Source organism: Globicephala melas, chromosome 16 (genome assembly GCF_963455315.2).
Source record: "Globicephala melas chromosome 16, mGloMel1.2, whole genome shotgun sequence".
Taxonomy (NCBI): Eukaryota; Metazoa; Chordata; class Mammalia; order Artiodactyla; family Delphinidae; genus Globicephala; species Globicephala melas.
In genome coordinates, this window is record NC_083329.1 from 32,907,651 (window position 1) to 32,921,855 (window position 14,205).

General features: G+C 43.5%; 1 protein-coding gene across 2 annotated transcripts in view; it reads right to left on the bottom strand.

Moving 5' to 3' along the window:
* The window catches only part of PDE6C (phosphodiesterase 6C), a 60,154-nt gene that overhangs the window by 32,067 nt on the left and 13,882 nt on the right, over positions 1-14,205 (bottom strand). For both annotated transcript variants that reach the window (XM_030865121.2, XM_030865120.2), the window contains exons 8-11: positions 9,002-9,049; positions 4,280-4,429; positions 3,539-3,682; positions 2,263-2,331 (exon numbers count right to left, since the gene is read on the bottom strand). In XM_030865121.2, the coding sequence (XP_030720981.1) occupies positions 2,263-2,331; positions 3,539-3,682; positions 4,280-4,429; positions 9,002-9,049 (411 nt within the window). The remainder of the gene's footprint in view (positions 1-2,262; positions 2,332-3,538; positions 3,683-4,279; positions 4,430-9,001; positions 9,050-14,205) is intronic.

Below are 14,205 nucleotides of genomic sequence, written 5' to 3' on the forward strand. Positions count from 1 at the left end.
TTTCAGTAATTACTGAATGAATGAAAAACAAAATGGAATGAAGGAGGACTGAATGAGGTACTTCTCTGGGACGCCCTGTCCTCATCTCCCATCGTCTGGTAAATGTGAGCTGCAGGGCATCCGCGAGTGAAGTGTCCTGGGAAGCAGAGGGGAAGATGGGACAACGACTTTCCCTACTTCCTTTGCCCAAGTCACTGCACTGCTACCTCAGTGCTTCCCAGCCCAGCAACGTGCACCTGCTGTTATACCTATAAAAGAGGACCACACCTTCCCTGAACTGAGAGTTAAAATGCATCCCTGCAGAAAATCATGGTTAAGTGGAGATGCATAAATATTTATGTAGCTTGGAAATTATGCCAATAGTTTTGGAGAACCCCTCTGAAATATGGTTGTTTCTTGAGTTAAGTTTTATGCGGCAATGATTTGGGATGAGCTTAAAGCACATTTTACATTCAAAATAGGCCGTTTTATTGTAAAGCTACTGGTTCTTTGCCCATTTTATTGCTTCTCCATCATAAGACCCTTCCTCCTCTAAATGGAGAACTAGAAAATTTCCAACATGTCATGGATGTCAATTAAAGCTTTTTTTTACAAGAAGATAAGTTTTGTTGGGGGTAAATGAGGAGAAGGAGTCATCTTCTGGGCCAAGTGTGAGAGGAAAGTGCTCAGAGGTAAAGCCAAAGAGAGTGACAGAAGGAGGAAGAGCCTCAAGTGACATGAAGACATAAAAGTGGGAGCAGATCCCTCAAAAAGGGGTCACAGGCCACTGGCTCTGTGGTGGTACAGCCAAGGGCCAGGATGGGAGGACAGATAAAAATGGGAATGTGGAAGGTGAGATATTCAGTAATCTTAGTTCAGAAAGAAGAACATATGTCATGGATTGGAAAGGGGCAGTGGAAAACAGGATGAGGTAGTTAGGGAGGGAAATAAGTGTGATATTATTTCAATTTCGAGCAGATTGTATTCAAGCCTCTGAAATTCAAGGTCTAGGGGCCTTGGTAATCCCAGGTTCTTAATTGGGATCCCAGAAGGGCCACGCTCTAGAAATAAGGGCTCTACCCTAGTAGCAAGAGCAAAACTGAAATAGACCACCCCTAACAAAATCTAAAACCAACTCCTTCACCTGCCAGAAGAAATTCTAACCCTTTGAACAGAAAGATAATATCACCCAGAGCCCCTACAAATCCTAACCCACAGTGTCTGGTTTTCAATTTAAAAACTATGAAGTATGCTTTAAAATGATCAAATGACTAAAACCCAAGAGTAAAAATAGACAGTAGAACCAGACACATAGGTGATTCAGGTATCTAGATGGAGAATTCAAAATCACTATGTGAATAAATTTAAGAAGATAGATAAAGTAGATTAAATGATGGAAAGGTTTTTTTTGTTTTGTTTTGGTTTTTTTTTTTTTGCGGTACGCGGGCCTCTCACTGTTGTGGCCTCTCCCGCTGCGAAGCACAGGCTCCGGACGCACAGGCTCAGTGGCCATGGCTCACGGGCCCAGCCGCTCCGCGGCATGTGGGATCTTCCCGGGCCGGGGCACGAACCCATGTCCCCTGCATTGGCAGGCAGACTCTCAACCACTGCGCCACCAGGGAAGCCCTAAATGATGGAAAGTTTTAGCACAGAGTTGCAATCTTTAAAAAAAAGAATTAAATATACATTCTAGAACTGAAAAAGATAATCTCTGAAATTAAAAACTTACTGGATGGGTTTAACAGTTGATTGTAGAACATGTGTTTGGGTGGGTTTAAACAGTAGACACAACAAAATACAAGCTTAATGACTAGAAGAGAAGTTATTTCAACTAGATATAATAGGGGTGACCCAATGGCAACAATAGAACTGCATTCCTCCAGGATCCAGAAGAGAAGCTAGCAATGGCAGATGACAATGGTGCCTCCAAGGGTCTATCTACATTCTACTGTAATTCTGCCATGTCTTCCAGGGTGGCCATGCTGTAATCCAGAGCTATTAAAATAAACCAGGCCATGCTACCCCTAGAGTCTGTGCCTGCATTCCCTTATGCAGTAATCTAGTTTAACTATGATTCTAAATTACCTTTGTGGATTGTACTGTAGGGGACAAACAGAAAGAAAAGCAAGGACCCAGAAGATCACTCTGTAGAAGAAATCTCTTTCCTTTTTAGCTTTGAAAGGTGCCAGAGAAGAGGAAACTCAACACTAACTTGAAAAATGAGAACAAGTGTCCTACTATATTTTATTTAAAAGGCATTAAGGATAGAAGTAAAACACTTACCAAAATTGTGACAAGTTGGTTTTCTTCACAGTCTTCAATTACATCTATATTTAACTTCTCTTTAAATTTCTAAAATGTAAAAGCAAAGGAGGTGTGAAATTGCTATAAAGTTGATTTCTATCTGATTCCTTTACTCTTAAAATCAGTTAAAATAAACTATGTTGTAATGAGTTCCATGAAAGATGCATTCTGGATACAAAGAAGATCTATAGCACTTGATTATTTAGAATTTTCTCTAAAAATTAATTAATCTCTCTTTTCTCCCCAAAATGTAACAGTAGCTGTCTCAAAAAAAGAGAGAGAGAGGGAGAGGGTGAGGGAGACGTCGGTTGTTTGCATGTAGGCGAGAAAAATGAATGGCTTACATCTGTTTTTATTTAGTTTATAGCAAGTTCCCTTTATTCTCCCCAGACATTTTCATCTTCAACATCTCAAACTCTCAAATCAAATTTCTTTTAAGTCTCAAACCACCCAGCAAAACCAAAACCAACCAACCAACCAAGCCAACAAACAAAAACACCCCAGGAAAACTACATCCACACACACTCTGAAAGCTTTTGAAATAAAGGAATAGAGACAGTGGGTGTGTTATATTTTCCCTTCATCTGGTGGTGATTAGAACACTGTTAGCGAATATCTACTTGCTCTCCAATCATCCATGATGCTGATCTTGGTCATGTTTGTACCTTGAAAATTTTAGTGAATTTGACGTGAGGAAAGAATTGAAACGAGCTTGCACAGCTGGGCTTGCTCTCTTGTACTTGTCATCACCATGAGAAGAACATCTATCAGGTAGCTGCTGATCAAGGATGATAGACGCAGAAAGCAAACCAGACACACAGCTTGGAGCCCAGCCCAACCAAGATTAGTTGAAATCTGGTCAACCCACAAACTCATAAGTGAGAAAGAAATGCTTATTGTCATACACCACTGAGAGCTTATGGTTGTTATACAGCATTATACGGCAACAGCTGACATTTCGCTCCCTAGAAATATTTTTTTCCTTGCTAACACTCTTGAATCTAGACCTCGCTACTCCAGCTCCTACAGAGCTATTTTTAACAAAGTGCTATTCCAACCAAGCAGCCTGGAAAGTCAGTAAGGCTCTGTGTACTGTGGACCACTCAAGTTCCCCCCAACCCCTCCTTCTTTGTTTCTCCCCTCCTTAGCCCGGGACTAAACCTATTCTCATTTGTCAGACCTCCGGGTAATTAGGCGAATTCCAGAGGCCGTGGTTAGATAGCATCTAATGTCACAGGACGAATTCCTCACTTACCAAAATGGACTTGATTTCATCAGGAGTAGCTTTGGTGTGGTTCATGAGCATTTCCTGGGCTATGTCCTTTCTGTTTACTAGTTTATTCATTTTCTCATAGGTGTCAGTATTTAAAAGAGACCATCCGAGAAACTGTGTGAGAGTCTGAAATAGATAGAATGTGATTCGATTCTCTAAACCTAAAGAAAAAACGATTTGGAGGCAACAGTTTGCATGCTTTCCTATCAATCATCTCCCTTCCACCATCAACAACCCAGTTCCTTGTTTTAATCTAAGAAGAAAAAAAGAAAAAGGACAATAATCAGAGCCAGACAATAAAACGGGCTAAGCCCTTGCTTTTCAAAGTGCTCCATGCACCGTGAATACTTTATTAGAGGAGAGGAATTACAAAAATCCAGTAGATAAAGCATGACCTGAAAATCAGAGAGGGCTGGAGGTGGCAGCAAGGGTGAGAGGTGATAGAAGGGGAGTAGGGAGAAAGGAGAGAGAGAGACCTTTCCCCAATTCCCTAGTACTGAAAAGAATTTTGATGAAGCCAAAAGTTCACACTTTGGTAGAAAACGGTACAGTTTACCCAAGTCAGGAAACAGAAATGACACAATAACAATATACGACTGCAACCATGTGTGACTCACGTCTTAATTGCCCTTCAGAAACATCATTCCAGAATAACAAATAATTATGCATCTTCTATTATTTCGTGCATTTCATCTACCTCCATTAGTTTATAATTGCACTTACCTCAGTGATGTGTTCATCATACTCATCAAAAGGCTTTCCATCCTTTCTGTTGTAAAATGTAGCTACACCCACGATGTCTTCCTTCTTGTTGACAATAGGCAAGGACAAGACGTTTTTAATGACCCAACCAGTCTCATCTACAGGTCCTTTCTACAAACAATAAAGACACTAAGGTTATTTTTTTAACTTTTTTTTTTTTGAAATAACTATAGGTACACAGGAGGTTGCAGAAGAAATGTACAGAGAAGTCCCATGTACCCTTTAGCCAGTCTTCCCCGTGATAACATCTTGTGTCACTATGGTACACTAACAAAACCAGGGAATACATATTGGTACGACCCATGGAGCTTATTCAAATTTCACCAGATTTATATGTATTTGTGCACGTGCGGGGGTAGGCAGGAGTGTTTCTATGCCAACTCATCACATAGGTAGATATGTGCAACCTCCCCTAGAACCAAGATAGAGAACTAATCCATCATCACGGGGCTCCCTTGCCCTACCCCTTTATAGCCACTAGAGCCCTCACTATTCCCCACTTAGGTTATTTTCAGTTTAAAGAAAGAATAATTGCGGGGTGTTAGATGCACAATTCCTATGTTGTATCAGAACACGGCTAGAACTATACAGCCATAAAAGTGCTGTAGTACATTTAAGTGTCCTAGAACCAAGTGTCTGTACTGTGACAACCCTACCCTCTTCTCTTTGACCTCTCCCACTCCAGCCCTAGGGATGGGAAGCATTTACCTGTGTTACCTCAGTGTCCCCTGTTCATTTCTTCTGTCCTCCAAAACCTGTTTAGCTAAATTCTTATATTAAATTATCTCTGTTGAAATACCTAGTGTGGTTTCTGCTTTCCTGACGGATCCATCAAGATCGCTTTTTGTTCTGTGGTGTGATTCCACTTAGTAAACATCTGTCAAGCCCCATGATGTTTCAGGACCTGGGCTAGTTGCTGGGGGTGCAAAGGTGACTAAATCACAGTCCCTAAGCTCAAGATAACAGTCTAGTAGGGAATGCTGACACAGAAGTTCAGCAGTGTTTCTCAAAGTGTTGCCCAAAGATCAAAGGCAACAGATTTTTTTCTTTTTAGCTTGTTTCATAATCTCTGGGCATGCATCTTAAATAGGCTCCCCAGGTAATTCTAAAGTCCTCCGAAGCCTGAGAACCATGGTGTGGCACCTGGACAGCATGCAACAAGGCAAAGGTAGCCAAGCATCCATCAGGCCAGGCTATTCCTTCTTCTGCCTGTCCTCGGCTTATTTAGTCATCCTCAGAGGCTCTGGTTAAGTCTCACCTCTCCCTTGAAGCCTTCTCTAACTTTTTTCACCCATATGGAACTTTTCTTTTTCAGAATTCCATCAGCACTTCTAGACTTGACTGTACAATTTAGCATTTACATAATTTCCAAATGCTTTGGAACTGTTGATTGTTGTCTCTGAGGCTATTTTCTAATCTTACCAAAGAGCTGTTTCATAAACTGTTCAATTCTACCTAAGTGACAGGACAGTGCTGGGCATATAAGGGATACTCAATAAACAACTGCTTATTAGTTGAAGAGCTTGCCTTTATACTTAGAATGAAAAGCAGAGAAACCAAACCTCAATTCATGCTTCCTAATGGTCAAAGCTTTGGGGGAAAGAAAAAGCAGTGCACAGTGGTTCTCAAAGTCTTCATTTTTGGAAAATACTATGAAATATTTATATACTTATATCCTCACAAGGATGAGAGACAACATCAATAACAGAAAATATTACCTGTGTGCAAGGTAAGCACCTGTGTATTTATTTTTAAAAAGCTTCCAAAATAAGCTTTACTGACTGCCTCTGTTTTTTCAGTACATATTCAGTTGGTACCTGTTCATGTTCATGTCTCTTGCTATTAAGTTAGAGCTTGTTCACAGAAAAGTGATAGAAGGAACTTAAGAGAAATAGGACAAAAACTTAAGACAGAAAATTCTATGTACTTTTTCTTCTGTGAATTGGGATCACTTTAATTCACGTTAAATGAAGAGCCCCTTACTCCACCTCAAGGAACACCCTGAAGACGTCTACTTCCTAATCCCTGGAATCTGTGAACAGGTTACTTTAAATGGGGAAGGCGCATTAAACCAGCAGATGCAATTCAGGTTGTTAGTCAGCTGATCTTAAAATAGGGAAATTATCCTGGATTTTCCAGGTGGACCCAATGTAATTACAAGGATCCTTAAAAGTAGAAAAGAGAGTCAGGATCAAAAATCAGAGAAGGAGATATGACAGCAGAAGCAAAGTCAGGGCGATGTGACTGCTGGCTTTGAAGATGGAAGGGAGCCATGAGACAAGGCAGCTCCAGAAGCTGGAAAAGACAAGGAGGCAGGTTCTCCCCGAGATCCTTTAGAAAGGAACACAGTCCTGCCAGCACCTTGAATTTAGCCCAGTGTGACGCATTTTAGACTTCTGACTCCAGAACCGTAAGATAACTCAGCTGTGTTGCTTTAAGCCACTAAGTGGTAATTGTTACAGCAGCAACAGGAAGCTAATATGTACACCCTGCCCCCAAGAAACGCAGTTTGAGAATCATTGCCTTTGCAGGTTTGTTCTGACCACAGTTCACTTTGAATCATTGGTTTTTTCATTAAACTTCTCAGGTGCAAGAGGGACTAGTGAGAATGGAGGTGGGTGCGAGCAGGTGGACAGAATGGGAAGGCCCAGCAGGGTGGAGGTTTGCGGAGGATGGGCACCCTATCCTGAGTCTGCCTTTTGGAATGATCCACAGGGGCAATGCCTATGAGGGAAAACAGAGAGGGAGGCTGAGAGCCCATCAAGATGCAGTCCTGGGCTTCCCTGGTGGCACAGTGGTTAAGAATCCACCTGCCAATGCAGGGGACACGGGTGCAAGCCCCGGTCCAGGAAGACCCCACATGCCGTGGAGCAACTAAGCCTGTGCGCCACAACTACTGAGCCTGTGCTCTAGAGCCTGTGAGCCACAACTACTGAGCCCGCATGCCACAACTACTGAAACCTGCGCTCTAGAGCCCATGAGCCACAACTACTGAAGCCCACACGCCTAGAGCCTGTGCTCTGCAACAAGAGAAGCCACTGCAATGAGAAGCCCGCGCACCGCAACTAAAGAAAGCCCACATGCAGCAACGAAGACCCAATGCAGCCAAAAATAAATAAATTTATTTTTTAAAAAAAGATGCAGTCCTGACCCCAGGGCTAAGGACAGAAGGAAGGATGGAGAGCTGGGTGGGAGTGTCTTAGACCACAGTGCAGTTCTGAAAGAGTTTGCAGGGCTGAAGGGGATTCCTAGGACCAACAGTGCTGGTCAGAGGAGTCTGGCATCTCCCAGGAACTGGCCTGTGTTAGTATCCCGGCCCACAGGAAGTGCAGCCTCCGTGTGGACAGTGGGTTTCCCAGCCCAGCAGCCATTTGATGGTCATCCTTCCTACAGTCAGAGACCTGAGAAGCATGTTTTCATGGGCACTACACTGATGTTTCCTAGGGAGCCGGCCAATTCCTATAGGCTGGAGGTTTACCCCAGGTGGGTGCCCAGCCTCCTCTGCACCGTCAGAGCCCTTGTGTGGCTGCTCCCACGGGGGCCACACGAGGACCCCACACACACAGAAAGCACAGGCCCCCAAACCTCTGAGCGCGGCCCGATTCTTCTGGGCCAGCTCCCTGCCCTCCCTGTTCAGACTATGACTGCTTAAGGTTCAGACACCTTAGAGAGTCCTTGTCCCTTTTTCCTGCCTGTGCACTCCTTCCTGGCACCCAGTTGCCATAAACAGAGGGGTCAGTGCTGGGCACAGTGTGGTCACAATTAGGCCTTCGGAGGCAAGGAGGAAGGAGCTAGAGCAAACGCCATGTGGTGTCTGCACACTTCCACGGTGGTGAGCAGAGAGGAGTGCGGAGAGCAGGAGGAAACCTGCCCCGTAACTGGGCGAGTGAGCACAGGTTTCCCAGGCCTGGGGGCCCCTGCTGCTGAGGGTGCGCCCCTCACCCCACCCACCCCAGGCCGGCTTCGGCTGTGCCACGTGGGCAGAGATGGGGCTCTGTGGGCGTGTCGGGGTGAGACCGGAAGACAGACGCTAGTGGCCCCCACTGGGAAGGCCATCTCCACTCCCGACTGGGGCTGGGCTCCAACTGGATGTCTGCTAAAACAGGACACAGAACGGCAAGGGCCAGAAGGAGGAAAAGGAGAGGTTGCCGGGCCAATGGTCAGGTGGGGAGGGGGTGGAAGAGGGGACAGGTGGGGAGGGGCATCTCTGGATGTTGGAGGAGGAAAGATAAAACCAAGAGTCTGACAGCAGGAGGGGCTCCCAAGAACCCAACAAGAAGTTCCTTTTCCTGATAACAGCGGCAATAAGCCTCCGGGACGGGCCCGAGAAACCTCCAAAGGGCTGAACCCAGGTGGTAGGATGTATCCAGCTAATCATTCAGGCGGAGACCATTTACTGAGCACCTGTGACGTGCCAGGGCTGGTTTAGGCACTGGGTGGGAGAAGTGGCAGCCCCCCCGCCAAATGCTGGGGTGACAAACACCCTTCTCTCCTCCCCCCTCTTCTCCTTTCCCTGAAGAATGTGCTACTTGGTGGCCACCAGCCCAGCCAGGGTGAGTGGGACATAAGCCTTGCGTGTGCCTCCTGGTCACCCCCGAGCATAAGGCAGGCTCTGGGGATGGAGAGGGTCAGTGCCGCCCCCCTCCCCGCACTGACAGGGGAGGCCTGGCAGAGGGCAGTTACCTGAAATGTGAAGTATTCATCCGCTGGGGCGTTCAGCATGTTGCAGATCTGTTACAAAGCAAGAGGAGCCATTAAGCCACAAAGCAGAACGAGAAAGAACGCGGGGAGCAAGGGTTTCCTCCCTGGGTCTCCACAGCTCGCAAATTATTCACCCTAGACCTCAGTGAGGCCACATGTGCTAACAACACGCTGGAGTCGAGGTGAGCTGGGACCTGGGCCCCCTTTACTGGAGTGCTTGCATCTGAGCAAACGTCTCCTGGAGCAACAGAATACAAAGAAACTATAAGGGACTAAAAACAACTGCATGCATGCCCAGCTGGGGCAAATCATGAACGATAAGACACAAAAAGGCCACAAACCAACTGCCACTCCTGAGGTGCCAGGAGCAAAGCAGGGGACTGCTGTTATCCCTGCACACAGCACGGCCAAGGGGGTGGGCAGACTACTTAAACCGCCCCTCCGGCCCGACCCACCAATCCGCCCCCACCCTCGCCCCTCCCAGGAAGCAAACAAGGGCACCTGTGTCTTGTTTTTGCTCCCTCAAGCTGCGGCGGGTGCCAATAAAGCCTCGCCTGAATTTCTCCTCTGGCCTCTTACCAATTGCTATTGATTAAAGAGTCCAAGGACCTGGGTGGGTAACAAAGTTAGCTTCTCTTCTACTAATTAAGTCACTGGATGACATTTAGCCCCATCTCTGCTCCTTCCTACTCTCTCAGCCTCTAAGGATTCTTCTTCCAAATTTAAAGCAACTAGTTGTTCAGATCAAGGAGAGGAGGAGTCTAAGCAAAAGGGCCTTTCTGCCTGGGCAGGTGTGGCAGCAATGCTGGGAAGGCTCTGTTTTCCTTCTTTTTTTTTTTTTTTCTGATGTGGGATCCGGGTTGGAAGAAAGTGGCTAAGGGGCAGGAGGGAAAAGCCAGACAGCGTTTTAGGTACGCCAAAGTAAATATTCATTACGAGACATCACTTTAAGTACTAAACTCAGAGACTATTGCTCACATCCATAAGGACAAGAAATCATTCCATTTTTGGGTCATTTCGGATTATCTTTACATCAGGTCAAATCAACAAATGGGTCTTTTTTTTTTTTAAGTAACAAGCAGTGGATTTAATTTTTTGGGGGGAGATTTTTTTTTTTTATTCAAATGGCAAGTCACAAAAATTATAATCATCCTCATCAGTTCACTCAGTCCCGTGTAATTAATTTTTTTTCATCTTGATCTTTTGTTAGCACTTTTATGAATTCATCAGTTTTCCATTAGAGTTCTGAAAATGCTTATTCATTCAGTTCAGCAGTATAGTCAGTTACCAGAAACCTGTACTTGTCAGAGTCTTTTCCATGAATTCCTTGAAGATGAAACCCTTTTATAGGAATATATTTGCAAAAGCATCAGAGTAAACCCAGAACTGTCTGTAAATGACAAAAGACTTAAAAATGACCACGGTTAAAGATTTGATGAAAGTTCATAATAATGCAATTGACAAGGAAATTTAGTTATTTCTGAGATATGTAAAGCAATAACTAGAATTATGACTTATAACATTATACCAGAACATATAAGATTTTTAGAAATTTCATGTAATGTCTGAAACATTTATATTAATGTTTTAATAAAAGACAATATCTTTCTTTCCACCAAAATTACATTAGATACTTTATTTTTGTTTGTTTGTTTTTGTTTTTCCAGCATCATGATTTAATTAAGGGAGCACATTCATTGTAGAGAATATATTGATGACTGTAAATGTGACTCCTCATTACAGCCTTAAAATTTTTGAAACACCAAAGCACAAAGATGTCAATTATATATCCAGACTACAGGTACAAAACAAATACATGCATTTTCCATGCTCCAAAACTGAGCACACACTGTACTGTCACAGGGAAGGGGTTTACCAATGAAGACCTGACAATAAAGTACTCAAGATTGATATACCAAAATAAAATATAAAATAGGAGTTTATAAAAACAAGTTTGACAATAGCAGAGAGGACCCTTTGCATTTCTGAGCAAAAATGCACTTCATTATATGTACTCTCTCCTAAAATGAATAAACTGGTCACTTGAGAATGCTCTGTTTATTTCTTCTATTATACTACAACATTCTCCATGTGTTGGAAAGAAAAGTATTGTGCAGGATCTGTGGGATAAGCATACATGTGGATGGAGCAGCACAACTGCACTGGTTCTTGCAACTCACTTCCAGATAAGGAGAAAGTGTTATTCATTAGTATGGCCCAGTCTCAGCCAATATTCAGTTTGGAAAGACACTGGGTTAAGATCAGAATGATCTCAAATTCCAAGTTCTAGAATTGATGATTTTATATGCCACTGTATTAGCCAGGCATCTTTTCTTTTTATTTTAAATTTTTATTGCAGTATAGTTCATCTATAATGTTGTGTTAGTTTCTACTGTACAGCAAAGTGAATTGGCCACACATACCCATATATCCACTCTTCTTTACATTCCCCTCCCATACAGGTCATTATAGAGTATTGAGAAGAGCTCCCCGATAAATTAGATACTTTAAATCATAGCATTTTAAAGTTAGAAGGCACTTTAATAATTGTTTAAGCTTTTCTTTTCAAAGATGAGGAAATAGAAGCCCAAAGAGGATAAGTGATTTTGTTCAAATTCATGGGATGAAACGAGAACCGGGATCTCCAGTGAGGTTGCTGGTAGAATCACCTCTCCTGCTAGGGGGTGGGGAAAGCCCTGATTTGTATCATTAACCAATTCCATATTGTAAATACTGCCACCATGGAGGATTTCAAGTTGTCAACAGTTTAACAACCTGCTTACCAAACTCCCAAAAATCTACCAGTCTGGTGAGTAGGTAAGAGCAGGCCTCTCTATCTAGTGCGCTAACTGTGCCGGCCCCTCTGGCCCAAGGGAAGTGCTTTCTGAGAGTGCTTGAGCCAGGTCTACTGTTTTTGTACTACTCTTACAAAGCAAATGGGACCGTCTTTCAAAGTCTTTGTTAGTATATACAGTCTAAGAATTTAAGGACCCATTTGTGCTATCCATTCATTTTTATAACCTAATTTGAATAAATAACATGAACTGATGGGCTGAGCATCCTTCAGGTGTGTGTAAAAGAGACAAAAAGCAGTTTAGTTCTCTTTTCTGATCTTTCCATCAACAGTATCTGTTTTGGTCCAGGCTTTTCCAGCCTTTCGAGAACATCTATAGATGGGTCAAGGTCCTCAAGGCCAAGTATTTCACTCAATATTCAAAAATCCCTGGTGGCACAGTGGATAAGAATCCTCCTGCCAATGCAGGGGACACAGGTTTGATCCCTGGTCCGGGAAGATCCCACATGCCGTGCAGCAACTAAGCCCGTGTGCCACAGCTACTGAGCCTGCGCTCTGGAGCCCGCAAGCCACAACTATTGAGCCTCAGTGCCACAACTACTGAAGCCCACACACCTAGAGCTCACGCTCCACAACAAGAGAAGCCACCGCAATGAGAAGCCCGGACACCGCAATTAAGAGCAGCCCATGCTCATCACAACTAGAGAAACCCTCACGCAGCAACGAAGACCCAACGCAGCCAAAAATAAATAAATACATTTATTTAAAAAAAAATCCTCTCTACCCTCCCCATCTCTCTCTGTCTCTGTTTCTGTCTCTCTGTCTTCTCTGTCTCTCTCTAGGTTTATAGGTCATCTTGATTCCAGCTTGGTTTGATCCTGTATTTAATGCCTCCAATTCTATAAATGTAATTCTACAAACTAATTTTCATTTTTAATATCTCATGTTTTCAACTCTAAAAAGTCACTCAACTGAAGTCTGCCGCTTCCCAGTCGGAGCTGGGATGTACTGGTTTGATGAGAACTCTGTGGGCATGTGTTCCCCAAGTCCAGCAAGGTCCAGCTGAAGGACCTCTGAGACTGCTCACCTGAAAGCCTGCCTTTACTCTACTAGAAAGGGTTTGCGGGAAAATTATCAAGGGAAAAGTTTGAAGAAGCTAAAAGGAAAAGTTTCAAGCAGTCTAGAGGAGCATCATATATATACAATTAATTATGATTTAAATTGCACATCATGGACTTCCCTGGTGGCGCACTGGTTAAGAATCCGCCTGCCAGTGTAGGGGACACGGGTTTGAGCCCTGGTCCGGGAAGATCCCACATGCCGCAGAGCAAGTAAGCCCGTGTGCCACAACTACTGAGCCCATGTGCCACAACTACTGAAGCCCGTGCGCCTAGAGCCTGTGCTCCGCAACAAGAGAAGCCACCGCAATGAGAAGCCCGCGCACCGCAACGAAGAGTAGCCCCCACTCGCCACAACTAGAGAAAAGCCTGCGCGCAGCAATGAAGACCAAATGCAGCCAAAAATAAATAAATGAATAAATATATTTTTAAAAATTGCACATCATTTTTATTATCCAGAAAACAGCATATATGGAATTTTAAAAAATGGTACAAATGAACTTATTTACGAAACAGAAATAGAGTCACAGATGTAGAAAACAAACATGGTTACGGGGGAGGGATAAATTGGGAGATTGGGGTTGACATATACACTCTACTATATATAAAATAGATAACTAATAAGGACCTACTGTATAGCACAGGGAACTCTGCTCAGTACTCTGTAATGACCTATATGGGAAAAGAATCTAAAAAGGAGTGGATATATGTATATGTATAACAGATTCACTTTGCTGTAGTACAGCAGAAACTAACACAACATTGCAAAGCAACTATACTCCAATAAAAAAAAAATTTTTTAAGTGGGGCATAAATTTCTTTATACTGGCTACAGCAGCTTTGGGGTATCAAACTTGATAAAAACCCTAAATAGAGCCTGGTAGATGGGATGCTGGGAAACCAAGGACAGGGGCCAGTGGTCAAGCTATTTGGCTATTTTGGTGAGGCTGAAAAATTGTGGTATCTGTGGATTCAGTTAGGAATGAATTGGAATATTTTGGTCATTACCACCAGGTCAGGAAGGACATTTAAAAATATTTCAATTATAAAAAAAAAGGGGGGCGGGAATTCCCTGGTGGTCCCGTGGTTAGGACTCCACGCTTTCACTGCCAAGGACCAGGGTTTGATCCCTGGTTGGGGAACTAAGATCCCACAAGCCACGTGGTGTGGCCAAAAAAAAACAATTTTTTTTCAAAAATTTTCAATTATTTTGGGGCAATTTTGAAAACATGACATTTGTTAGTATATATTACTGTTTACTCCTAACAGACATA